Source organism: Lissotriton vulgaris, chromosome 2_1 (genome assembly GCF_964263255.1).
Source record: "Lissotriton vulgaris chromosome 2_1, aLisVul1.2, whole genome shotgun sequence".
NCBI lineage: Eukaryota > Metazoa > Chordata > Amphibia > Caudata > Salamandridae > Lissotriton > Lissotriton vulgaris.
Window position 1 is genome coordinate 1,553,928,765 of NC_141687.1, and position 27,619 is coordinate 1,553,956,383.

At 42.8% G+C, this 27,619-nt stretch overlaps 1 protein-coding gene across 1 annotated transcript in view; it reads left to right on the forward strand.

The window, feature by feature from the left end:
• The window catches only part of SLC12A8 (solute carrier family 12 member 8), a 740,719-nt gene that overhangs the window by 233,096 nt on the left and 480,004 nt on the right, over positions 1-27,619 (forward strand). The window contains exon 2 of the mRNA XM_086957437.1: positions 20,514-20,744. Within this exon, the coding sequence (XP_086813563.1) occupies positions 20,628-20,744 (117 nt within the window). The 5' untranslated portion in view covers positions 20,514-20,627. The remainder of the gene's footprint in view (positions 1-20,513; positions 20,745-27,619) is intronic.

Genomic DNA, 27,619 nt, shown 5'->3' on the forward strand with positions numbered 1-27,619 from the left:
CCTGGGGGTCTGTAGATGAGGGTGCCTCTGAGTGTGGTCTTGGGGTCGGTGTGTATCTGGAAGTGAAGATGTTTGGCGGCTGTGAGGGTGTCGTCGGAGTTGGTCGTGATGCGGATGGTGTTCTTGTGGACGATGGCGATGCCTCCTCCTGCCTGGTTGACGCGGTCCCTCAGGGTGATCTGGTATCCGTCCGGGATGGCGATGGCGATGTCGGGCGCTGAAGAGGTGTTCAACCATGTTTCCGTGAGGAAGGCGACGTCTGGAGATGTGGTGTCGAGCAGGTTCCAGAGTTCCACGGCGTGTCTATGTACGGAGCGGGTGTTGAGCAGGATGCACTTCAGGTGGTTGCTGCTGGTGCTTGGCTTGGCGGGTGCGGTACAGGTGCGGATGCAGGAGAATTTGCAGGATTGGCAGGTGAAGGGTCCGTGGGTGCGTCTTAGGGTGGCTCGGTAGCAGCCGGGGATCCGGCCTGTGTTGAGTGCGTTGAGGGTGGCGGCGTCGTAAGTCCGGCGGGTGGGCTGGCATCTGCGGGGGCCAGGGGTTCTGGCGCTGGGCGCGGTCCAGGCGCGGACGGTCGTAGACGGGCTTGCCTTTGGCGCGCCTTCGGCGCACCATCGGCGCACCCGCTGCGCTTGATCGATGCGCGTACGTGCGGACTCTGCCATAAATGGAGAGTCGGGGGGTGGAGCGAGGGAGGAGCAGCTGGGAGGCTGGAGCGGGGTGGCTAGTGGGGAGGGGAGTAGTGAACAGAAGGAAACGGGGGTGGGGCCGCGGGTGAGCAGCGGCAGGGAGCGGGGAGCGGGGTGGAACAGCGGGAGAAAACGGCGGTAGAAGCACAAAAAGAATCAGGGGCACAACAGTGGAAGCAACGAAAACGAAATCAGGGACACAACAGTGGACACCAAATACAAATACAAATACTGGCACAACAGTGAAGCAAATACAATTACTGGCAGCGGAGACCGGGCACACTCAGGATGGGCCACGCGGCGGGTGGAGCGACCGGCTCTGACGAGGTCAGGTCGGTCACAGCTCCCCGCCTCTCGGACACCACCCTAAGTATCCAGTGGGAGGGAGGAGCAGCTGGGAGGCGGGAACGAGGTGGCGAGTGGGGAGGGGAGCGGTAAACAGAAGGAAACGGGGGTGGGGCCGCGGGGGAGCAGCGGCAGGGAGCAAGGAGCGGGGTGGAACAGCGGGAGAAAACGGCGGTAGAAGCACAAAAAGAATCAGGGGCACAACAGTGGAAGCAACGAAAACGAAATCAGGGGCACAACAGTGGACGCGAAATACAAATACAAATACTGGCACAACAGTGAAGCAAATACAATTACTGGCAGCGGAGACCGGGCACACTCAGGATGGGGCACGCGGCGGGTGGAGCGACTGGCTCCACCCGCACTTTCTTTACTGGTGTCGAGCCTTTTCCTCCAATCCTGTGGTAGGTAGAGGGTGGGCTCTGCATGTTTGGTTGTCAGGGCACTTAGAGACTGCTGCTCTGCAGATGGTAGGAAGTTGATTTTGTATACTTAAGTCACTCAAGTCAGTTGAGTAGTAAAAGCTTACCCTTGGTGATTGTATAGATTTGGGTCCAGATAAGCAGTGATTCTTTTGACCTCTGAATCAATGCTGGAATACGGGGAACCCCACATACTTGGGGACCCCCCGCCCAATCAACTTTTACGATATGAACCTCAAAACAATACAGAAAAATAGTGAATATTTTCTTCATCCACAATCAAATATAGAAAAATCAAAGTTTTTATTTTAATGGGAATGTTGGAGCTTTTCTAAATTTGAGTTCTAAATCTTAATTATGAAGAGATATGCTACAAGCTTATATATTACTCTATCATTTTTGTTCCTAATGCATTCTCTTTTTTGTCTGCACTTCAATTGAGGTCACCCATCATCTATTCTATATTCAGTTTGCTTTATTTGCACGGCTCCAACAAATCAAGCTAAGGATACCAACTTCAAACCTCTGATTTCAAATTCCTTCATATTTGCAGAATGTTTTAAAATGTTAAATCTTCAATTTTACTTCATTATTTTCATATACTTTATTAATCTTAATATTTTATTTTTTTACCCAGTCACAGACCCCCTGAGTAGGAATCGCACAACCCGTGGGGTTCCTCTAACCACTGGTTAAGAACTACTAAGATAAAGTGCAGGAATCTTATCAGCGATGAACATGGCCCTATGCAATATACTCGCCCTATTATACAGGGCGGCTATCAATGGCATCTCTCCCAAACCACATCCTGGACAAGGGAGGGACCTGCCTTCTCCTCCTTCTTGAACTCTCTGCTGCCTTAGTTACAGTTGATCCTCTTAGGCTCTTCGAGATGCTTAAGACGTTCATGGGATTTTACGGGCCAATGTTTCTGAGACGGTAATTTCTTATCTTAATAACAACTAACAGAATGGAAAATTTGCAATACTTACATGGCCCCTGAAACAGTCTCATGCCATGTAGCCCATGGCTTCATCTTGGTTCTCACGATGTTAAACTTGTACGTGGAACCACGGAGAGTTGACAGTTGTCAAAAGGAAACTGCTTAGGATTTTTGAAACACGAGTGTGTGACGTAATGTAGCTCGCTGACCGTGAAGAACACGATGGGAGTAACCAATGTTAGTTCAAAAGTCTACTTTGGAATAACTGAGATTGAGGCTACCAGGTGGTGGTGTCCAGTGGTGCTGAAGCATGTTTACCACCCCAAGTAAATCTGGTAAGTTCAGGACCCTGCTTTGCTGTTTCCGTTGTTTGCCTTGAACATGATCCAGTGCCAAGGGTGCTCATAGTTCTGGAGACATCTACTAACATGAGAGCACCCCTAGCTCCGTCTAGGGTTTTAAAATGTTTTTCTGGCAATAACATGAGAAACATGCATTGGAGGATAGTGATTAAAACGTACCAGGTTTCAGCTTGATCCTGAATATGCAGTTAGCGGCTAGAGGTTATTACTGTATCTAAGGAAGATTTAGTGTTCTTTCTGTTCCAGATAACAACAGAAAAGGGGACCACTTGGTATGCTATATAGGTGTGTGGTGGGTATTGTGTCTCCCATGTCACAAACACTCAGCACCTGCGGAGTGATTGCCCATGGCTCTCGACCAATGTCTGGTAGGACAGTGTGCTAAGGTTGTGTCCACTGATGTAACAGGTGAGAAAACTCACAGACCACACTTATTGCTCATGTACTTGTTTGGGTCTTTTCTGGTCCGCCGAAAGATAGATGATCTTTAGGTATGGTCTGGGCTTCCATGGGTCCAGAGCTAGCTCTCCCATAACCCAGTCTTCAAGAAGGCTCAGTGTCATCTGACACTTCGATCTTTTCCTGTGGCCAGGGTCATCTCAAATGCAGCATTCCAGTTGCTCTACTTTATCTGCACAGCACATTCCAGCTGTTCCACAGGTCCTTTGCGATTGGTGTAAGCCTTGAGGCATGGAGAGACAACAGAAATAAGGATGCAACTTCTGCAAGCACTGTTCTGATCCTCTCTCACAGATTGTCCATTAGGGGTCTGGAATGTTGGCAAGTAATAATCCTAGAGCGTTTGCACTTTTTCAGCGTTTTAGGCACTTAGGTGGAAACTGATATTCATTTAAAGACCAAAGACCATGCCTTGTTCTGAAGAGGGTTCCCCTTACATCTAGATCAGTAGCCACTTTCACAGGTTTCTTCGAGAGTTTTTAGAAATCTGGAATCTAAAATCTCTCCTGACCATGAACTTTATTGGGACAACATAACAAAGCCATGGGACAGGAAGCTTCTATGTCAATTGAGGATAGGTACTCTCCCGCTCAGGTCCCTAACTGGCAGGTGGAGGGGTTCATCTAATACTTCCTGTCCTGTGTGTGGAGCCGCAAAGGAGACCATCGGGCACTTTCTTTTCTCCTGTCAAGCCTATGCCGTCCCTAGGCAAATTTGGTTAAAACCTGTATGTAAAAACTTAGGTACCACCAGTAGCATCGTAGCCCCGAGAATCATTTGCACTAGTTCTTGTTTGCCACTGGCCATAGCAGTAGTGAAATTTATGGGGTGGGCTTGGTCCATTAGGCATAAATTATTGGCCGAGTAACTGTTTACATTGGGATGCTTTTATTGATTCTACTTGATGTAGTTTGTATTTTATAGTATAGGTATATTTATGCTTTTTATGTAAAGTACTTGTTTTTATTTGATCGAGGCAACCATTTAATACCATTTTAACATTTTTGTATGTAATGTGCTTTTATGAGAAATACTCAAATAAAGCCTCTTTGATTGATTGAAAGCAGGAAAGAGAACAGATGTCTGTGGGAATGATGAAAGGGAGACCCTCTACTTGATATGCAAATGTAGCCGTTAAGACGACCTACCTGCTACATTTGCATATCAAGTAAAGGGGCATCCTGCTGAAGCCCTGGTGTTGTTCTACTAGGCAGAAGATTGGTCTGACTAGACGTGGATCCTATTTCGGATCCAATCAATTGAACAATGACCACAGACTCTTTGGCGTGCAGACCATCTTGTGCTGTAATCTTTGTGAAATTTCCGGAGATACCACTGTGAGAGTCCATACTCACCATTTGAGTAAGCTGCATCCCACATGCAACACTTAATCAGAGACAGGTGAAGGACACCAGATATGGGGACAGAGCAAACTCGACTAAAATGATCCTGTGCTCCTCTCTCGGGTTGCAGGTAATATGGTCTATACCACAGTATATCTCTTTTGCCACCACCTCAGTTACCTTAGGCTTATAGCATGGCAAGGATCTGGGTCTCTCCCTGGTTATGAATGTGGACACACAGTAAGTGTATCCCCGCTCCAGCAGAGTCTTATATCCTGCTAGAAGAAATCTCAAAACGTGGTGCCAGCCTGCCAGTGGTATCAGGGGGGAAAGCAATTGATAGAACAGTCACACTGGGAATTTTAGAACATGAGGGCATGTGGCAGGGAGAAACAGCTGACAACACAAGCAGCAACTTCCTAGATTTTTTACATGGTTCATAAGCTTTGTGATAAGAGTTTACTTACTAGAGAAATAGCTTTTCCTAGTATAATGTGCATGATGTAACCTTCTTGATATTGGATTTGTCTACGATCCATCACTTTTTAAAATGTGATTGCAAGGGTAGCTGGTATTCTGGAATAGTTGTAATATTTACTTGGAATCTAAAGGTTCAGATAGTGTATTATTGCACAGTTATTTGCGAATGTCTTGTAAGCTCAAAAATTCAAACTTGGTCTTAGAGCAGGTATTTTTTTTTCTTTGTGCACCAGAAGACAATCAGCATAAAACTCCTGAGTGATGTAGAAACCTTTGACTTCAAGGAGGTTCCACCGAGTACAATTGCTTTATTATCGTTTTTTATCAAGTTTGTGTAATTCTGCCCCAGTGACTCCTTATATAGCTTACATACATAGGCCTAGACTACTTATTTTTAATAATATGGATACTGCTTGGTCACTCTTTTGAGAGTATGTCTACCTTTCCCTAGTTATTGTACTAAATTATTTCCAAGCTTGGCAAAGATAACGAAATCTAGCCTTATCCCGTTAATCCTGCAACTTAAAACACTGGTAATTGATTAGATAGATTCCTGTTCTGACTTTTGATTATTTCCAATGATTAATTAGTCTCATGCTACAGCTGAACTGTGGTATCGTCATGAATACATTCCGGAAAAAGAGGCAATTGGAGAACGGACAGCAGTTGATGGTAAGGAAGGGCAACTAGTCCAAGTCCTGTGAAGAATATTATTTACATAGATATAATATTAATTATTTTATATCCGGAGTTGTGGCTAGCACCAACATATCACCTTCTGCACCACTTAAAATGTCAGAGGCTGCAGATCGAGGCAAAGATTTGCAAGAACAATTCAGCTTGTTGAGACAGCTGTTTCTTCCTTCTGGTGTAAATTTGCCAGGTGGGTTGTTGATCGCTGTGCTCGGTTGTTGGAGATTGCACCTGTGTCCTCTGTTGTTGTTGACTGCACGTGTGTCTTTTCCGTGGCACTGGATAAAGGACATATTACTTAAGCTGCGGTCCCAGCTGACTTTTCGAGAAGCAATGAGAGTCAAGGACCCAGGTTACAGGTGGTGTGATTTATACCACTAGTTATAGGAATGAGGTGGGGGTGTTGTATAGCTTTGCAGTCTGAGCAAGCTTTGACAAGGCCATTGGTTTTGGGGTCTTCAGCTGTCTGTAACACCACAGGTTTACTCCGAATGATCCACAAGATTCTGACACTTATTCCTAAACGGACACGGAGAACCGTGGTACAGGCTTTGGTGGTCTCCCACCTGGACTACTGCAACTCCCTGTATCTGGGATCCCCAAAATATGTTGTGAACAGATTGCAGGTGGTTCAAAACGCGGCAGCTAGGCTACTCCTAAAATACCCAGACAAGAGTCAGTGAAAGCTTTTCTGAAACAGCTTCACTGGCTGCCCATCCAAGCCAGGATCAAATTTAAATCTCTCTGCCTGGCTCACAAAGCTATGAACGACAGCGGCCCAGCCTTGCATTATGGCACTTATTTCCCCATATATGCCTAAGAGGTCTTTCAGATCATCATCAGACTATCTCATGAAGGTATTGAGGAAAAAAAGATCAAGATGGGGAGGAAGATCATTCTCCTGGATCCGAAGCTTTGGAACTCCATGGCCAAGGAAATGAGACTGTTAAAAGATGAACACAGCTTCAGAAAAAAAACTAAGGACATTGCTGTTCTAATGATGACTTACTAATTCCTCTCACAATCATCACAATCACCTCCTCTCCGCAGCGCTGGGAAGCCCTTGGGCAGCCATGAGCTCTATAAATCCCAGAAACATAAACAACAGGGCATACGCCCTTCAGACAGCATAGGTGCAACATGGCTGCAAGACTGCAAGCTTCCTTTTATGTAAAAACAGCTTTATCACAGACAGCAGCAGATAATGCAGAGTACAGTGCAGCCAGCACTGATTGAGGCACACTATAAAAACAGCAGTGAAATGTTCCCTTCCAAGACAAAATACACATTAGAGGTAGTTTTTGATAAAGGTTCGTCAGGTAACATAGGGGTGGCTCAGGCAACAGCAATGTGTGTTCCTGGCACATAACTGGCATGATAATGGCAAGAACCATGCAACACCCACATGACACCACCAATCCACAACCCCCACCCTCCGATTGTGGCTTGTATTACCCTCAGTGCTAAGGATAATGAGGGCCTTGAGCAGGGGGCAGGTTTCTATTCTCACATGGTGGGCCGACAGCGAGTGGTTTGGTGTGTGTTATCAGCCAGAGATGGGTTTCCTCTGCCTGAGGAGGGATTAGTGTGCACCTTACAGTGACCCGTATACCGTTTCTGTAATAGCGAGTCATCCTCTTAGAGCCCCCGCCAAGAGTGTGAGAAGCAGCTGTTGAAGGAAGGTTGTAGTATTGTACAGCATCTTGAGGAGTCCATCTTGCTGATAAGTCAGATTGGTGCAGTGCTGAGTCTGATCCTCCCCCTAGAGTATAGGTTGTATGAGGATGGAATAACAACCATGGAGGCAGCTAGCAATATATGCTCCAACATGTGCTGGTGAGCTTACAGAACAGACATAGCTAGATAGATATTAATAGTGTACAGTAGGTATAATGTGGAGTGTCTTGACTCCACTCATTGCTTGTGGTGGGTGGAGGTTTAAAGAGTGGGTCAATAAAATACAACAGTACAATTTCATTTACAGTAGTGAGTCCACAGGGTCCCATCGTACTCATGGTCGCCTTTACTGGATAGTAGGACATGTGAGCTTGGAGAAATTAAGCTGTAGATGGCGCCCAAGTTCTCCCTGCATTGCTTCGTGTAGAGGATGTGTTTCTGCTCCTATGATTTATACATGATCTCTTCTCGTCTCACTGGAATAGAAAATGCTGTGTTGCTTGACTGCCATGCAGAGGTTCTGGGTTTGGGCTCTTCTGGTTCAGATTGGTGTGGCTGAGGATACACTAGATCCATCCTTAGCCGAGTCACTGGGGCAAGTGCTCCTCATCCTTTCCATACTTGGGGGTCGTGCACTACCGCAGTGATCTGGCTGTGAGCTGCACCAAGCAACACTCTGCTGCTATGTCCAATCCCTGACTTGAGGAACTGCATCATTGAAAGTTTATCTAAGTGGACATGTCATTCATCGAATATTGTGGGTCTTGGCTGTCTCAGCAACAGGGGTTCCTGGCTGTAGATGCTTAAGCTACACAGTTTATTTTTAAAGTCTCTACAGCACACTAAGATGCCCAAGTCCTACTAAATACTGTCTTCTGAATGTCATCTCTCCTACTAAGTCTAATGTGAGCTTCCTTAGCGAACTCCCATTCCATAACGTCCCTACCCCAGCGCTCAAAATCAGGGGCTCTTGAACCGTCCAAGTGATGGCCACGTAGTCTGTCCAGGACCAAGGCCAACTGCAAAAATGTATAATACATTTTCTCACCCTTTCATCTTACAATATTATCTAGAAGACAGCAATCCGGAGTAAGAGCAAAGAGTATGTGCACTGTCCTGTGAATCTCCGGCACCACCTGTGTCCAGTACCCTCTGGACTCCCCTACACTTCTAGGCTAAGTGCATAAAATCAGCCCCATCCGCGCCACACCTAGGGCATACCACTGGGCAGGTAGGATCCTAGTGCTGGTGTCCCCATGGTGTAATGTATGACCTGTGCAGAGCATTGTAATGAGTCAATTTAAATGCGCATTGCTGGATACCTTGTGCACGAAATCATTAGCCCTGTCCTAGTCCCTGTCGATGAGAGGTGTTTCTAGGTCCATATCCCAGGCCTGTTCCTTTGGAGTGGGTCCTACTACATCTTCATGCATGGCTTTATACAAGTGTGCAATCTAATGCCGATCCCCTCCATACGTCAACATAATGTCCAATGTTTGAGTAGATTTGGGGGCCGCAGGGTAAGTGGGCCACGTTGTTTTAGCAATGTCAGCTAAACCAGCATACTGCAAGAAGTGACCATAGCTGATCAAAAACATATCACAAGCCTAATCAAATGAAAAGAAGCGCTCATCTGGGTCTCCACAGTAGTCAGTCTGGGTTTAGAGCCAACTATAGCACCGAGTCTGCTCTATTAGAAGTCTCCGAACACATTAAGGAGAGTCTGGATAGGGAATTGAAAGCCATTCTGATCCTGTTAGACTTATTAGCTGCCTTCGATACAGTAGCGATAAACTTATGGACAGGATCCCGGCTCCCGGTATCAGAGGCTCAGTTTTAAAGTGTCTTGCCTCGTATTTGAAAGACAGGGATCAGTTGGTTTGGATTCCTCTCTCTGCAGCTGGAATCCCGGGAATGGATGTGCGAGTCCCTCAGGGCTCCATTCTGAGACCCACATTATTCAATCTCTATATGTCCCGTTTAGCTGTCCTGGCGGAGACATACGGAGGAAAAATTATTTCATACGCTGACGATACTCAGCTCCTTTTCTCCTGTGGCAAAGGGTAAAGTTTTGAGGGATCCAAAATCAAAATGTGCCTCTCTAAAGTATTTGCATGGCTAAGATCGAACCAGCCGAAATACAATCTGGAAAAGTTGGAAGTAATCTTTTTCAGCACTCAACCGCCAGACGACTGGAGACTCTGGTGACCAGATGATATGTTGGCACTTCCCGCTGCACAACAAAAGATAAAGAATCTGGAAATTTTGATAGATGATCGCTTACTTATGAAAGCCCAAGTCCAATCTGTGGTGGGAATGTGCTTTGGTCTCCTCAGAATGCTGAAGAAGGTCCTTCCACTCCTGACTTTAGACTACAGGTGATCTGTGGTCCAGGCACTGATTACTTCAAGATTGAAGTATGTGAATATACTCTACCTCTGCCTTACAGAATATCTTCTCAAGCGTCTGCTGATGGCACAAAATGCCGCTGCCAGAGCCATTCACAGGCTTAAAGCTAGGACTGAAATGTCCCCCACCTCAGCGCGCTCTATTGGCTCCCAGTAAAGAAGAGAATCAGATTTAAAGCTATAGTTCTATTCTTTAAAGCTTTGCATGGAAAGGGGGCAAAGTACCTTTGCAGAAGGATTGCCCACTATGTTCCTTCCAGAACTCTGAGATCTTCCTCGAAGAATCTGGCCACGGTCCCTAGAATTTCTCGTGTCCGGGCTGGGGGCTCCTCGTTTAGGTTCCTTGGTGCTCAGCCCTGGAATGCCCTTCCCGCTTCACTTCACTGGCAGATTTAGCTACTTTTAGGAAGCGTCTCAAAAATCTGGTGTTTAACCAACAATTGTGAGTAATCTGCCCTCACTCTCTGTTTTCCCTTTTTCCCTTTTCTTTTCTGCAATTGTAGCCGGTAGGGGGGGGGGTCAACTCCAGGGACATTTGATGCGCCAGGCCACTCTTTTGAGTAGCTGTGCGCTATATAAATGCCTTTATTTATTCATTCCTTCATAGATCCCCAAGTTTTTCACAACCAGCCTTTTGTCACACCTGGAAAGACATATTATCCAGTAATAGTTGGACGGGCTTCAAAATTCAAATCAGGAGTTTCCTATGGAACGGGGCCCACTACAACTCTGACCATACAAACCTATGTCACAATATGACTGTATGCCTGACAATGTGAGTGGCATCTAAGGGGACCCTCACACCCTCCATTAGTAGCTTCAGAAGGTGTGCCAACTGTACACTGCCCTTCAATAACCTTTTTTCATGATTATCAGCAGAGTCCAGCCATCAAACCCTGGATTGCCGTTGAGCAGCAAAATAATATAAATCAAGGTGTGGCACTTCAAGCCCCCATCTGTATACCATCTAGTCAAAGTCGAAATGCCTCTCTGCTACCCTTTCCTGCCCACAAAACAGAGCTTAGGATGGTGTCTAACTGTCTGAATTTTTCGAGCCGGAAGCAAACAAATGGAATTCTGCAATACATACAAACATCTAGGCAACAGCACCATCTTAGCTATGGCAATACTACCCATTAACGAGAGGGGCAACGTTTTCCAGAATGTCACTGAAGCTTGCAGTCCTTCTATGACAATGCCCATATTATGTTGAAGCTTAACTTCATATGATCATATGTGCTATATTGATCCTTAAATATCTAAAGTAGGACGTCTCCCACCATGAGTTCAAGTTAGGTAAGCTGTCCGCCAGATTCTCAGCCAAAGAGGCAAGGAGGAACAGCAATGATTTCACTCAATTAAGTCAGAGACCGGAATATGACACAAATTCCTCCAAATAGCCCAGCAACACTTGGACTGCCACCCGTGGGAATGACAGATAGAACACTGCATCATCGGCATATAATGAATCAAATTGCGGTACATCCCCTGATACAATCCGCCATTTCTGCATCTCTTGTCTTACCCAGACTGCCAATGGCTCCATCACGCGTGCAAATAGGACAGGAGAGTGGACAACCTTGTCGCGTTCCCTAACCTATCGCCCAAGCCTACGATCAGAGTTTTCCCACCTTATCTCTGATATGTTGCTTAGGGTACAACAGGTGTACCCACTTATAAAAATGTGTCCCGAAGCCCATGACTCGGAGCACCTCCAGGAGGTATCCCCAGTTTAGTGTCAAAGGCCTTTTCTAGATTAATAGCCATGAGCGCCAACTCTTCAGTCCTGTGTCGCCCTTTTTGAAGGACATGGGTCAGTCTCCTCAAGTTTATCCCAGGGCTATGACTAGGAATAAATCCAAGCTTGTCTTCATGTACCAAACTCGACATGAAGGGGATTCGAGCGTGTACTGAGCACCTTAGAGGAGATCTTCAGTCCTGTATTAATCATTGTATGGGTATTATAGGAAGCCGGGTCAGATTTCCCCCCCTCACCCCCCCCCAAGCTTAAGCAATAGACAGACCTCCCCTTTCCCTCATTGTTGGAGATAAGCTACCAGCATCCCAAGCTTCTAGATAGACTTCCAAAAGCCAATTAGCTAGCGTCTCTGGAAAAGCCCTATAAAGTTCTGGGGGGGAAGCCATCGTTTCCGGGGACCTTCAGATAGTTCGATTTTTATCTTTACTTGTTTTTCAGTTTTCTTTTTCTAATACATATGCACACCAATCTCAACATCAATGCCATTAGAATTACTATTGTTACTGGTATTAGTATTTTCCCTATCAATGAGCTACCTATTTCTGAAAAACAATTCTTTACAACAGAGAAACTTTTGCCTACTTTCTCTAGAACACCCTCAACCTCCAGTGGGACAATTTCTCTATGTAATTCAGTAATATTTTTAATGTCACTTTGAATGTTCTGACTTTTGTCCGGAATATAGGTACAATAATGTTGCACTTTCAATACTCCACAAACTCCTCCTTCTTTTGCTAATAAGATATCAAGAGCAAGTCGATTTTGCATTGCCATAGCTCTCATGGCAACCATTTTGGTATTTACCATCAAAAATCCTCCAGCCATATTTGTTGACAACCTATCTACTATTGTTGACAGTTTTCAAATTCTATTTGCATTAAATGATATTCCCACTGCTGGTACCAGTGCTCCAAAATTGTCATCTATTATCTCTGCAAAACGTTCCCTTCTTCTACATGTTAGTTGCTTACCTATCTCATGAATTCCATTAGTTCCCCTATCTACATGAAAGATTTTGGGAAACACCACTCCTACATAACACGATCCATAACAGTGGTCCGGCAACCTATAATAAGCTTTGTTTCCACATATAAAATAAATCCCTGGAAATACTGGGTTGTTTCCTCCTTTGAATCCCCATCCCCCTATAATTCTGTATGTGTCTTTACAATCACTTGCGCCCACAAAATAGTTATCATACACAGTATTATCTCTACGAATACACAGTTTCCCTTGCTGTGGAACATCTAATCCCAAAGCTTACATAATCTTTTTCATCAAAATTCTATGGGGGTGTTTTTGTTTTACTTGCAGTTGCTTTTCTTTGATATTTAATTCTTCTATCTTTAGCCATTTCTAAAAATACTTTTTCTTCTTTTCTTAATTTACATGTAAGATTGTTTCTAAAAGCATATTCAATAGTCAATTCTTTTGTTTCCAGAAATAATTCACCCAAAACTTCAGCAGGTTTCACTTTGTTTAGTCCATGTACTACAGAAACTTTAGCAAAAATCTCGTCCACATCAGAATAATAATATTCTAATTTGCCTGTTTTGTAAAATAAACTAGCTATTACACTATAAGACAGTCCATATGACAAAGGAAGGTGAAGATATGCGACACCTTCTGCTACTGACGCAGGCAACTGCATACAAACGTAACAATCCTGAACATCCATAGTTTCTACATATTCGTATAACAATTTTGAAAAAGCACTCTTTGAAAAATCATTAATTGACCTATCTCTATGAAGCTCAGTATTACCCACCAATGCTACTTCATTCTTTGTATCCTGTTTCTTTACATTTTTAGTATTATTATTCATTTCAGAAAGATGTCCTAAATTAGGTCTACAGGGAATAACTATTGCTAAAATAATCTGTTCCAAATCCCAGATGTACTCTTTCGAGGATATAATATTCCAGTTGCGTCCTAGGGTGTTCGTTATCTAGGCATTTTTATAGCAACTGATGCAGCACTATTTTATGAACAGAATCTGTTGGGGCCACTACAGAGGTTTAAATCAGATGTCACCTATTGGAAGACACTCCCCCTTACTCTTCTGGGGCGAGCATCTTTATTCAAAATGCTCGCCCTGCCACGTCTCCTTTACGCCCTGCAAAATACTCCTTATCCGGTTCCTAATTCCTATTTTTTACAGATCGAAGCAGCAGTGAGAGACTTACTTTGGGAGAATAGGCCACCTCGAATAGCCATATATAAGCTCACTATGAGGTGGTACGACTGGTGTATAGGGCTGCTAGACATGCGCAACAATTTTCAGGCTTCGTAACTAACTGCCATCAATAGATGGGTGTTTGGGCCACATGATTATCCCAGCTTCCGCACCGACTATTGGCTAATGGGGAAGGGAGGCTACAATAGATCATTATACACGAACCATAGGAAATTACACCTGACAGGCCTCACGGCGAGAACAGTGGAAGTGGATGGGTTGGCATAGACGCCTAACGAAAGCTACCCCTCTGTGGGAACCAGAAGTTTTGGGACGACTCAGTGCCTGTGTGGGGTTTGATAAATGGGACATGATCGGGATTTCCACTGTAGGTTTTATGTGGGTCAAGGGCAAGAAGGCTTTGTTCACGGATCTCCAAATTAAATACCAACTAGCTCAGTCTGAGTACTTCCGCTACCTTCAGCTCAGCCATGCCATTGATTCTGCCCTCTCGAAAGAGACTCCCCTGGCGGATTCCTTTTCTCTTGAAAACAGACTATTGCTGGACCCCATGGACCCTAAGGCTATTTCCCTAACGTATAACAATTGATCAATAACTGGACTGACCTAATGTGGAAACTACGGGTGAATTGGGAGATAGACCTGGGGGAAATGGCCAACGAAGATTGGGTAGAGGCACTGGCCTCCCCTGGTGGTGGCCATTCCGATGCGACTTTGGCACGTCCAGTTTAAGATTTTCCATCAGGTATATTTTGATGCTACACTGGTGTTCAGGTTGGGTAGGAGAGCTGATGGACTTTGCCTACGACACTGCAACCAAACAGGCACATTCTTGCACATCCTGCCCCCACATACAACAATACTGGGAAGACGTCACCCAACAGTTAACCAGGACATGTGACAAACCTATACAGCCATCTCCCACACTATTTCTCCTCAATATCTGGGAGGCAACGGGCCTCACACTAACTGAACAATCGTGGGCCACTATGGGGTGGAGTATAGCAAAACTGAATATTGCCCAGAAGTGGGGAGCGGACACTGCACTGCATTTAAGAGACCGAGAAAATGACACAGGCCATGCTATGATTGCAGAGAAAACAGTGAATAAAGGTAGGGGATGTCCATGCAAATGGGATCACAAATGGGGACGCTGGAATAAATACGGGGTGAGATCTGCATTTCTCCTCGAGTGGAACTGAGGAGGAACAGACTCTTGGTGTTGGAGGGGGAGGACGAGGAGCTGAGGGTACAGACTCAGGGCAACTAGGGGGAATCAACACAGAGAACAGGTAGGGTCTCCTGATCCGGGGACATAGTCGCAACCCTCATAGTGACTGTTCAGATGTTAATAAAGCGTAATCCTATGTGCTCCCTATGGATTGAAGGTCGTAATATAATGCTGTAATCTTGAATAACTTTGCCAAAGATGTCTATACTATGATATTATTGCTGCAGTTTGTTTCTAATAAAAACTGTTAAAAAAAATGCAAGCTTCTTTTGGTCCTTAATACCACCAATAGGTCATCAATATACTGAACCAAAACTGATAGTTTAGGCATTTTCAAACTTTCTAGGGATTTCTTCAGTATTTGATTAAAAATTGAAGGACTTTCTGTATACCCTTGATGAATTTGGCACCATGCCAAAATACACTCACCAAACCTGAAAGCAAAAATTGGTTGTCTAATAAGGGTGTAATGGAATTGTAAAGAATGCATTACACAAGTCAATGACGGTGTACCATTCTGCATTATGTGGAATTTGGTATGAGATCACAGCTGGATTCGGACAACATGGAACAACTATTTATTTACCTTCCTCAAGTCCTGTACTATTTTAAAAGTTCAGTTTGGCTTTTTCAGTCCCATTATCGGTGAATTATATGGACTGCTCATTATTTCTTTTTAAATACCTTGCTCAATCATTTTATTAATCACTGGGGTTACTCCTTCAATGATTTCTGGTGTCAATTTATACTGTGGAGTATTTGGGTAGACTGCTTCTTCCTTCACTGTTATTTTTACAGGATTTGTTCCTTCATTAACCCCTTTGCCGCAGGGGTAATCCCCCCACAGTGCAGGGGGGGAGCCACGGCACCGCAGTGGTAGTGACGAGCCCAGCTCGTCAATGGTCACTGTAAAGCTGTGCTCATGACGAGCTGGGCTCGTCACAACCCCGCCCACTGATTAATTCTCCCGCACAGGCGGGGAATCAATTGCGCGTGGGCGCGCCGCGACAGTTATGACGAGCCCAGCTCGTCATGAGCACAGCTCCACTGTGCCTCATGACGAGCTTGGCTTGTCATGAGCATGGAAGGGGTTAAACCTATATCTTCACCTGTGAAATCCCACACCTCACTTTTAACTGTTTCTTTTAATTCAATAGGAATTCTTTCTCTGTCAAATACAGGTAACATTTCACTTTTTCTGAGTCGATTATTGACATGGTCACTTTATACAAAATATCATTATCTGCTGTTTGAAAAGCAAGGCCATCTGGGGTACAATAAATGGTACAGTTCATTTTACGGAGTATGTCACGTCCTAGCAAATATACAGGGCTGCTATCACATACCACAAAACGATGCATTTCTTTGTAGGAACCTATTTCCACCTCCACTGGTTGTCTGAGAGGGGTTTGAATCTGCCTATTTGTTACACCTACAACTTGGATGTATTCTCCTGAGAGAGGAAGGGTTGGAATTTCTACTGATCTAACGGTAGAACGGGTAGCACCAGTGTCCACTAAAAAGGTTAAATTTACACCATTCACCTTTCCATCCACAAAAGGACCAGGCTGAGCTACCTCTAGAGTTGCGCCAAGCACGCACTCTTCTTTCTCTCCTAGGCACCGTCAACAACTCTCATCTGATTCATTCCCATCCGGTCTCAACCAATACTGGGAAACTGCTGCACACAGCAATCTTATTACCCGCTCTCCTCTGTAGAATTCTGTTTCTGCACTGTATCTCTGATGATTTACACTCTGTGGAAGAGGTGGTTGTGGCACCTGACTCTGTTGAGTAACTACCTGTCGTTGTGGCCGTGATTGCTGATTCACCTCATTCTGCACCTGTGGATTCAATGATTTATTTTCTGTATTAATTTTTTGCGGTAACTTACACTCGTTCTTCCAATGCCCTACCTTGCCGCAATTATGACATGGCCATTTCATTTTAGCGTCATCTATGTTCATTTGACCTTTTCCTTTCCCAATATTAAATTTCGATTTAGTCTGACCCATTTTATTTGCTTGGTGAATCAATTGTGCTTCTTGTTGTTCAGCAACTTTCACTTGTGCCTACATACCTTTTTCTTTAAGATTACTCTGTCTTGCTTCAATGTCATCACTACAATATTTCGCATATCTCAACCATTCATCAACTATACTAGACTGCCAACACATCATATGCTGCTTCATCATGTCACCTATTTCAGGTCTCAATCCAAACACAAATCGATAAACAAAATGACTCATATCTTTCTCACTTAAAGTCTCATATCCGCTATATTGTTTGAAAACTAAGAGTAATCTTTTATAATAAGCTTGTACAGATTCTTTAGCTTCTTGAATAGTCCTTTCTATCTTTGCCCAATCTGTTTCTTTTGGAGGACCTGTTCATATTTCTCATTACTTCTGGACCTTGAGCTCCTTTTTTACATCTCTTGGACATTCTTCTTTCGGCCAATCAATAGTAATTTTACATTCTGTCCACAAATCTGCAGGTACGACTATGTCAAACAATCCATCTAAATCTTTTCACAGAACTTTTGAAACTTTCACAAACCTATCTACTTGTCTATACCATTCTACAGGGTTTTCTCTTAATCTGGGGAAATCATTTGTGAATGACAATATGTCCTGTCTACTACATGGCATATGTACATACCCTGCTCCTGGTATTTCCCTCATTGGATATTCTGCTGCTACTGGTTCTTTTTCTTTGATAGGAAAAGCTAGTGATGCTTTATCAAGTGTCTCTTCCTTCTTTTTTATCCACCTACTTCTCCATCGATCTACGTCTCCCCATTTTCTTAATAATACAATCAATTCTTTCATCTGGGTCAATCGTCCTGATGTATTCAAATTCTCTATATCTTTTTTTGGGAAATCTATTCTGAAAGGTTTCTGCAACATTTCAATTTTTGCAAATTCTACTCCTAATTCATTTGCTTTTTCTTCTAATTTATCATGCAAGTTCTTGGCTCTCCAAGTTATACTTTTGCACATAAACATCACCTCATCATCTTGATATGATTTTAATCTATCAGTACCAATTGTTCCGATAATCAACTCTTCCATGTCTATTTCAGTCTTACTACGTCTGAAAGCTTTGGTTCTGTGTCTTTCTTTTGTAAAGTTTTAACCCTATCATTTAATTCTTCTTCCGTTGGCCCTACTGGAGTTTTAGATAGATCTATTTTATCCATGCTCCTTTCTGGGGTTTCAATTGCAGATTCAGATCCCAATGGAATTCTATATATTGGACTTTGATTCATCATTAAATTAACAGGTGGGGTTTTTCTAATCATACTTTTCATTTCTTTAAGGTCAGGATACATTTTTTTCTCATACTTTGCTAGAGTTTAAAGGAATTGTCAATTAATGTTCATCTATTTTCTGATTCGCAAATGCTGGTTTCACAGATCCTATAGTTACGGGTACAGTAACGGCTTCTTCGTTTTTTGTTAATTCTTATATTTTCTCAGCTAATTCATTTGTTGATTTTTCTAATTCAGAAGTACTAGGTTTTAGAGTTTGTGTTATTTCCTGTTCAAATTGTTTCTTCAATTCAGTATATCTGTTTGGGGTTTTATTAATTTCAGTCTCCATTGGCGGTTCATTGGGTGTCACCACTGCAGAAGTCTGTTGATAGGGAGGGAGTCTCTTATTTAAGATATCCTCCAAAACGTCATCTTCTGTATCACTGATTCCACATCCTCTCTGTTCTTGTATTCCATGCTTTCTCTTTTCTGTACATTTTCGTCCTACCATTTCATCCACTGTTCTGACAGGATACATACCATCCCACATATCAGCACACCTCCATCTTTTCATTCTGCTCTCATGAGTCGATCCCCACAACCCTCTTGTGTTATATCGGTTAATTCGGGAATCTCAAAATCTTTCTCTCTCTCATATATCTCATCTTCTCATTCCATTAAAGCCTCAAATTGTGTTGGCCTAGGTCTCGGTTCAGGTTTAATCATTTTCTCTCTGAAATTCCGTGTCACTGCTGTGCTAAATTAACCTACTTCTGGTAATGCCAACACTCCATCATCTTTAGTATATTTCACCCAATTTTGCAACCTAATCCAAGTATGATAGCCATATTTCGTCATCATATAGGATGCAGGCGTCTTCGGCGGAGGAAGCACTTTTCCCACTATTTCTTTGTCTTTCTTTAAAAAGTTCTTGATTTTCTTAAACCATGAAGGTTTCTCTTTTTCTTTTTTATTCTTTTCATTATAAGCTCTATATTAATTAGACTCAATTTTATTAGAAAGTAAGGTTTTTGCAAATAGCAGTTAGTTTTCCCCATTAATAGTGTCAAAACCAATGTATACTTTGTTGATTAGTTTACATTCTTCACCGAATTAATAATAATATAGTTATGAGGAGATAACTTCATAGGGGGTACAAAAAGTTTTTGTTTCTCCCCTGCTCCATCATAAGTCCAGGAAGAAAATATGAAGACCCTGTGTGTGGGGTGCACCAATCTCCAGGCATCCTGCAAACCCAGTTCTGCATCACAAGCCACAAGGCCCTCGCCACGTGAGGCTTTGTTCCTACTCTCGGTGGATCCTTGTCCAGTGTCGAATCCAACACACAATTAAAATCGCCCAGCTATAGTATGGGTATATCGAAGACCTCTCGGAATACAAAAGCTTGCATCATCCGTAGTAGGGGCAGATGTGTTTAGTATGGACAAATCCCTACCATCTAAGGTGCCCTGCATCAGCACATACCTTCCCCCTACATCAGCCTCTGAGTATGTATGTGTGTAAATGGGACGCCTAGAGCCTCCCATATGAATGTACCCCTTGCATATGTCGAATAAGAGGAAGAGAACACCTGCCCCCTCCATTTGTTTTAGCCAAATGCTTTTCTTGCAAGCATTCAATATCTATGTTATTCCGCTTTAAGAAGGAGCACACTCTATACATTCCAGGAGGGAGAAAACTCTGAAGTCACCCTGTGTCACAAGGCATTAAGGCAGTCCCACTAGTCCCGTCTTCATGCATCACCCCCACCTCCCCCAAATGCTGCAGAACTCGGTAAACTAACTTTCTAAAGAAAAGAAACAAACCCAAATCTCTCCCTTCCCCCACCCACTGGTAAAAACAGCTCAACAAGGTAAATCTTAATCTTCAACTGGCTGCCTGGAATTCTTTTTTGGGTGACCTGAACATAATACTAACGACCTAAACATGAGATGTTTAACAATAGCTGTCATGTGCAGCTTTTCTCCCATAATATTATTTGTTTTTCGTGGGCCTTAGATTATAGTCCGGCATTTCAGATAAATAACTTTCTTTGGCAAATAACTTGTGCAAAGACACGTAGTATAGAACTTGGCCGTGAATCGGCCAATACAGCAAACGTTGGAATTATGAAAAACGTGCACCCCACATGTCCTATTCACTTGTCTAAGGCTTTCAAATAGTTGTGAAAATGCAGAAGCTGCTGCAACGTATTTTCTGCAACTATTTTTTTGTCTTTTCTCTTCTAGGAGTCAATAAATCATGACTTGGCTGTATCTGCGTAGATCTCCGTGGCGAGGAAGTTTGGGCAGTCATAGGAGTTGACTGTTATACCTTCACATTACTATACTGACATATGCACAATGGATGCGGACACCCAATACCCATTAAATGCAAAAGACAAGACCCATTTGCTTAATGATGGCACTTGTATGCGAGAAGAGGGACATGTCAAAGACCTATTCCATGAGGATGCTCAGGTAGGTGATAATCAACCAGAAATCACCCAGAAAGCTTACAGCTGAGGATTTGATAGGGGGATGGGGAAGTTAACTACATTGGAAAGCGTTATTATGAATGATGGGGAAGGAGAGATTAGGTCCAAATAAACATGTAGGGATACTGTTCAGTAATTACACGATGTCTAGCTATTTCTCCAAAAACGTAAAAGTTTAATAAAGAAAGTGGATTTAACTTCTTAAAATAAGACTATTTTTCGGGAAGATAAAAATACTAATAAAAGTTAAAATAATAATGGTTAGTTAAAGTTAAAATAAGTAAAATTGTTTTTGTCAATATAATATGATCTCTTAAGACTGATTTGTATAAGTTTCAGATAGACTTCAATGCGGTCAAACTCTTGCATGATTTTTGTCCTGAATATCAAAAGGTTATGGTGGCCTCATATTATATTTTATAGTCTTTTATCGCTGTATTTATGTTGGATGACTGTTAAGCTGAATACAACACATACACATTTAGTTTATGATTAAGATTTGATTACACATGGATATATACTTATTTAACTTAACAGTTCTGGAGTAATTGAAACATAGGAACGGCATGACTGGCCATGCTGTCAGAGGACAGCAGGAAACCCCCTCAGTGTGATTTCTGAGTCAGTCCATGATGAATGGGTAAGTGTAGTATAATCATGTGCATTGACTCCATAGGAACAAGACTGGTGGTGGACCAGTGATGTTTCAAGGATGGTGAAAGTTCTTCTTGAAGAGGTCTGCATTTAAGACATCTTTGTAGCCAAAATGTTACCATGCAGCACAGGATTCTGGTACTCTGGTGGTTTTACCTCTGTGCTTCAGTCAAAATATAGCTTGTATAATGAGTCAGGCGTTGCCTGGCACAAAATATCACTGCAAGACATTTTATGGGGACAGTGTACTCTGGTTGTCTGTGACTGGTTCTCCTTAGGCATTTTATGGTGTGCAAACGACTTTGAATGATGTTGCGATGGAAGCCAAGAATGGGTGGGCAGTGGGGTGCTTAGTGCCCATAGGGTCTGATCCGTTTTCAGTGTATCGCCTGATTTTGGATCCTTTGGAGCTTATACGTGTTTTTTTGACATCTATGTAGTCTATAGTGCACTAGTCCAAACTAAATAGAACAAGATTTTTTAATTTCACTCTGACTTCATTTGAATTATGGGGAATACTATTCAGGTCATTACAAGTTGTATGTAAAACCTTTTGTATGATGGCTGCAATCATTTGGCTGACTACAAATACACTTGGATGTTTGAGCAGAAGAGTGCATGTGTTTGGGGTGTATGTGTGCTTCTCCAAGCTTCTGTGGCCAGCCAGAAGGTAAGTTATACTCTGTTTGCTACAGTTCATTAGTATCTTAGTTTTGTCACTGTTCGTCCACAGGCACTTATCTTCCATCCGAAGGTAGACGTGCTCCAGACAATCAATTACCTTGTTTAGGGATCAGGGAACTTGTCCAGTCAACAAGTGACTTGTGTGTTTCGTATTGACGGCCTTGTTGTAAGACCACCTGCAGCAGTGCCTGCATTTATTCCATGTTTTTATTGTAATACGTTTATTTCGGCCATAGGCCTTAAGGAGTTTCACAATAAAACGCATTTTTAAGTATTCCACATCCAACTATATGTCGTTCATAGTGCAATAACATACATGGCATTTCTATTTACATTTCGACCCAAGTGTTTGGACCAGAAAAAAAAGTGCCTGTCCTTACACCTAGCTTCAGATCCCTGGCGGAGGCCATACTTTTCGATGTATTTAATAGCTTTTTTTTTTGTTTTCTTTAAAAACTTTAAAATACACTAATATCTAAAAATGTATCAGAACAATATATACAATATTCACAGTAAAACTAGCATCATTCTCAGTGCAAAAATTCAAGGAAAGAGAAGAATATACAGTTCACTACAGTGTCACAATTTGAGCCACATCTTGCTCAGATGGATCAATATTAAAAACAATATAAAGTATTTACAATAAAAACTAGCATCATTTGTGGTGCAGAATTTCCAGAATTTCGAGGGAAGGTACATATTATTCGCTACAGCATCACAACTTTAGCCCCATCTTGCTTCGGTAACTTCTACTCCTAGCCGGTATTTAGATGTAGCAAATATTACATACGGTATTTCAACACTCTTAGGGCATCATGCTGTTTTCTGAATCCCAGCCTGTTGTTCAAATGGCGAATCCATTTCTTCCTTGCCGTAACGTATGCTGGGCAGAGCAAGAGGACATGCGCAGTGTTTTCAGTAAAGCCTAAAGTGCAGGTTCACCCATCTGAGTCTCCCAAGTTGTGGTATAACTTTTAATCTGGAGAGTATCATACCTAAATTTCAGGTACAAGATTCTCGCCAGGTGTGGCTGGATGTTTTCATGGAATTCTTCAAAGCATGGGTTAGATGTAACATTGAGAAATTACGCTGTTAATCTGCCCAGATTAGGGTCTTGATGAAGTACATTTAGGACATGTCCCCAGTATTTTCGCTTCAGAGTGTTCTTAGATCTTTGCACTAGTTTGTGTGGTTCAGTCCAGTAAGAAAAGAGACCAAGTTCTATGAACCATTTCTTAACAATTCTAAGCCAAGGAAAGGTTAGACATCTATCAATGGCTAGAAGCTCTTTGATGCCTTCTCTGTAGACCGCCAATTCTGGCGTTGACCATAACCTGATCCAATAAAATGGCTGGTCTAGTGCTGCGATTCACCTTATATGCTTTATATTTAGGTCATAGAACATTGGGATGAGTGGTGTTGCTAAGGGTAACCCCAAAATTCTTCTACAAACCTTTTCTCCCCATGTGTTATTTGCTTAGTATCACCATTCCCCCAAAGTTCTGATTCATATAGGACAGCTGTCTGTACTTTACATTTGTAGATCTCTGGCGCTGGTGTGATTGGTTTACTTAAGGATAGGCTATACTTTTTAAGAGTGTCCCCGGACCCCTGTGCAAGCGCCAGTACAGAATGGTTTATCTGTTTGTTCCAGGACAGCTTTGAGTCAAATAGTATACTTAAGAAGGTGAAGTTTGGGACATATTCTAATTTCTGGTTGTTCACTCTGAGGTTACTTCTGAAGTCCTTGTTAGGATTTATGGCCATATACATGGTTTTCCTAATATTGATTTCAAGGCCTGTTTTATTACAATACATATTAAAGGCATCTGTTGGATTTTGCAGGCCCTTCGGCATCTGTGAGAGCAGGATGGTGTCGTCGGCGAATAATAGTGTTGGACCAAGTTCCCACTGATCTTGGGGAGTCGTTTTTGGGTTTTGCTAGGTAATTAACAACATCATTAATAAGGAGTGAGAACAGGGTGGGCGGAGGACGCATCCCTGTCTCACTCCTCTGGCTATAAGGATCGGTTCAGTAAGCTCGCCGTTGGTACCCCAGTGGACTCTTGCATAGTTATCATGGTGTAGCCTTGCGTTCTGATCTAGCAAGTCTGCAGGTACTTTTTGTTTTCTCAGCGAGGCCCACAGTAATCCTCTAAGGTACTAGATTGAATGCTGCTGTTAAATTTACAAATGCTATGTAGATGTGCCCCCCCTTTATCTTGGTATATTTCCAGATAATACACCAAAGCCTAAAGACTTGATCTATCATACTTGTGCAAGCTCTAAATCCAGCCTGGTAAGGGAACAGTATGTTGTTATTATCTATCCATTCATTTAGACTGTTTAGAAGTTGTCTTGCATGAATTTTTTGTAGTAAATCTCTTAGGCTAATTGGCCTATAATTCTCTGGTGTTTGTTTAACACCTTTTTTATGGATGGGGACGATTTCAGCCCCTCTCCATGTAGTCGGCATTGGAGTGCCTGCCGCTATAGCATTGCTGACCAAATTAACATATGGAAATCATATCCTCTATGTCATTTTTAAACAGGTCGCCAGGGAGTCTATCTAATCCTGGGGCTTTTCCCAGCTTGATGGTGTCTATCACATGTGCAGTTTTTTCCAAGCTAAAACAGATCCTGTATCCCACGCTGTTTTCAGATCCGTGGTACACAGTAGTGGCAAACTTGTAACCTGAAAAAGTTTGTAAAATGTTCAGTCCAGGCTGCAAGATCCAAGTGGTGCTCAGTGTGGGCTACTTTGTCCTTGCCTCCAAGCGCCACTATTTTCCAGAATTATGTTGCATTATTAGATTTTGTAGCCTGGAGAAGATCCGTCCAGCTGGCTACCTCCCAGTTCTTTTTTTGCATTGGCCAGTGCTTTCTAATAGCTATCCCTAGCCCCCCTTATTAGGTGGGCGTTTCTATGTTTTAAGTTCTCAAGTAAGACTTTTTTGGCCTTCCTGCAGTCAGGGGTGTACCAAGGGTTATTTTTTTGGTTCCATCTTATAATTTTGCTTAGGTTTCTTTCTAGCAGCTCAAGTGAGAATGGGTTCTAGCTTTGTGACTAACAATTGGTGCATTTCAATTAGTGGGATTCCACTTGATTTTACAATGGGACCTACTACCTCAGCAACTGCCTTGTAAATGCTGGTCATGATCTCTATATTGTCTGTAAGGAAAGGTCATTTGACAACTCTACAGTTGTTTCCTATTAGAGGCTGAGTTTTTGGGGAGCTTATTTTGGATAACTGGTTCCCTGTTGTGTAACCAGTTTCTTCTAGGCAGAGAGGACGATGGTCACTGTCCTCTCTTGCATCTATGTTGAAACTCAAGATCCTACTCCAGCTGTGCATGCCTTGCACCATGTAGTCTGTTTTCGATTTTGAAATACCCTGTTTAAATGTATATAAGGTGAGGTTGTCATTCCTATTATTGTTCATCCTTCTATTGCACGGCCTTATGTCGTATTCTAGACTAAACTGTATTATCTGTATTTCAGCATTAGTGCACGGTTTCAGTGGTCCAACTTCTAACTGGGTCAATCCCTTGGCCATATCCTTTTCTTCTGTTAGCATTTCTAGAACATTTAGTGTTCGTATGTGCAATTAAAGTCACTGCATACAATTACTGTGTTATGTGGATTTACACAGTAGAGGGCACTGCCTAGTAAGTCAATGCGAATTTAAGGTTTGCCTTGCTGGTCTGTTGTAGACTTGTAGACATTAAATAAGTACAGGTTTGCTTTATTGTTAGTATTGGTATCTAGGTGTACAGCAAGTATATCAGATGAATTTATGTTGTAGATACCAGTTCCTATTCCCAGGGTTATTTTAACCCAGATCACAAGCCACCCCCGAGGGCCTGCCTCTCAGATATGGGATAGCATTTTTGTAGTATGTTTGTATCCTGACTTATATGGTGAAGTTGTCAGCCATGTCTCCTGGAACAGACAAATATTAATCTGGGTCCTCAAGTTTTTGTTTTAGGCCTGCAACATTCCATGAGACTATGGCTAAAAGTGAATGTCCTTCTGCCTGTACTTTGTGAATTTTGTGTAATCCTTCCAGATTTAGCCCTACATCTTTAGTTCCATTTATTTCATTGTTTACTAGTTTCTGTGTTAAGTATCCCCGTGCATCCTCCTCCTTTGAGATCATGCTGCCCCTATAGTTCCCTTCCTGGTTTGGCTGCTTGTCTATCCTCAGGTTTGCCCATTCTGCTGTGCTCAGTCAATCTACTGTTTCAAGATCTGGCATTTGTTGGCTCTGTAGCTCGTTGTTAGCAGAAGAGAGTCTGTGCCTTATTTGTGGTACTAGGGAATTGAATGGTCTGTGCAGTTTGAAACATAGGGTCACCCTACTTGTCATACTTGTTCCCAAGTCCATTGCTAGTAATCCCTGTACTAGTTCTCTAGTGGCGACAGTCAGCTGGATTGTGTCGAACCTTTTGTTTTCCCCCTCTAGGCACTCAGCCATTACTATATCTAAATGCACAACTGACAGTGTTGCTTGTGCCTAATCCAATGAATGACTTTATTTTTAAGCGAGTCTTCATACTCCCTAGCTCCTGTGGCAGTCTTGTGTACATTAGTTAAATATATTTTCTGGCCTATTTCCCTTTTTTGTAGTTCATTAATATGCACTATTTTAGGTATGTGGCCACCCTCTCCTTGTATCCTCGGTGCTGGGGAAACATCCTTTACGACGCAACTTTTACCACGCTGTGCCTTTACAACGCAGGTTTTTCAACACGAGTCATTACAACGAATTGCGCTGGGGGGCGCGGTAGGATAGGTAATAGTTTAATTTACTATCCAACACTTTCCCTACTATCCACGGGGACTGGAGTTGGAATAGTAAACTAACTATTCACTATCCAGCACCCCCCAACGCAAGTCGTTGTAACGACTTGCGTTGAAAAACCTGCATTGTAAAGGCATGCGTGGTAAAAGCATGCGTTGTAACAACGTACATCCTTGGTGCTGGCAGGCGTGTTTGGTTTTCCCAATGCATCCTGGGGGGACCTCGCTGGATTATATATGGCCATCCTTGGGACTGTGTTGACAAAATATATCCTCCTTTTGTGTGCCTTATCTGGTTCGTACTATTACCAATGTAGCCTAGCCTAATCTCTCTCTCCCTATACCCCAAGGGCAATTGGCAATTGCTTGCCTTCAAATTTCTCAAGAGTCTTGTTTTGTGAAGAATTATTTTGTGTTTGATTAGGTATTAGGCTAGCTGCTACTTTGTATACAGTTAATGGTTTGATCGATTGTGTTGGTAGTTCAGCGTAACCTATGTATGAGTTAGTAGAGCTTACTGCTTTAAGTGTGCTGCTAGAGTGGCTCAGTACACCCTTTTAAAGTCACATATCGGGGTATTCCTCAGCTAAGGGCGCAAATCTATGTTCATGGGTTGTTCCTGTGTTTCCCCCTCTGCCCTTGGTCTTCCTAGCAAGGGCGGTAGGTTCTCTGCACATATGTATGTATAGTTATAGTTAGGACTTAGTTTCTATTCA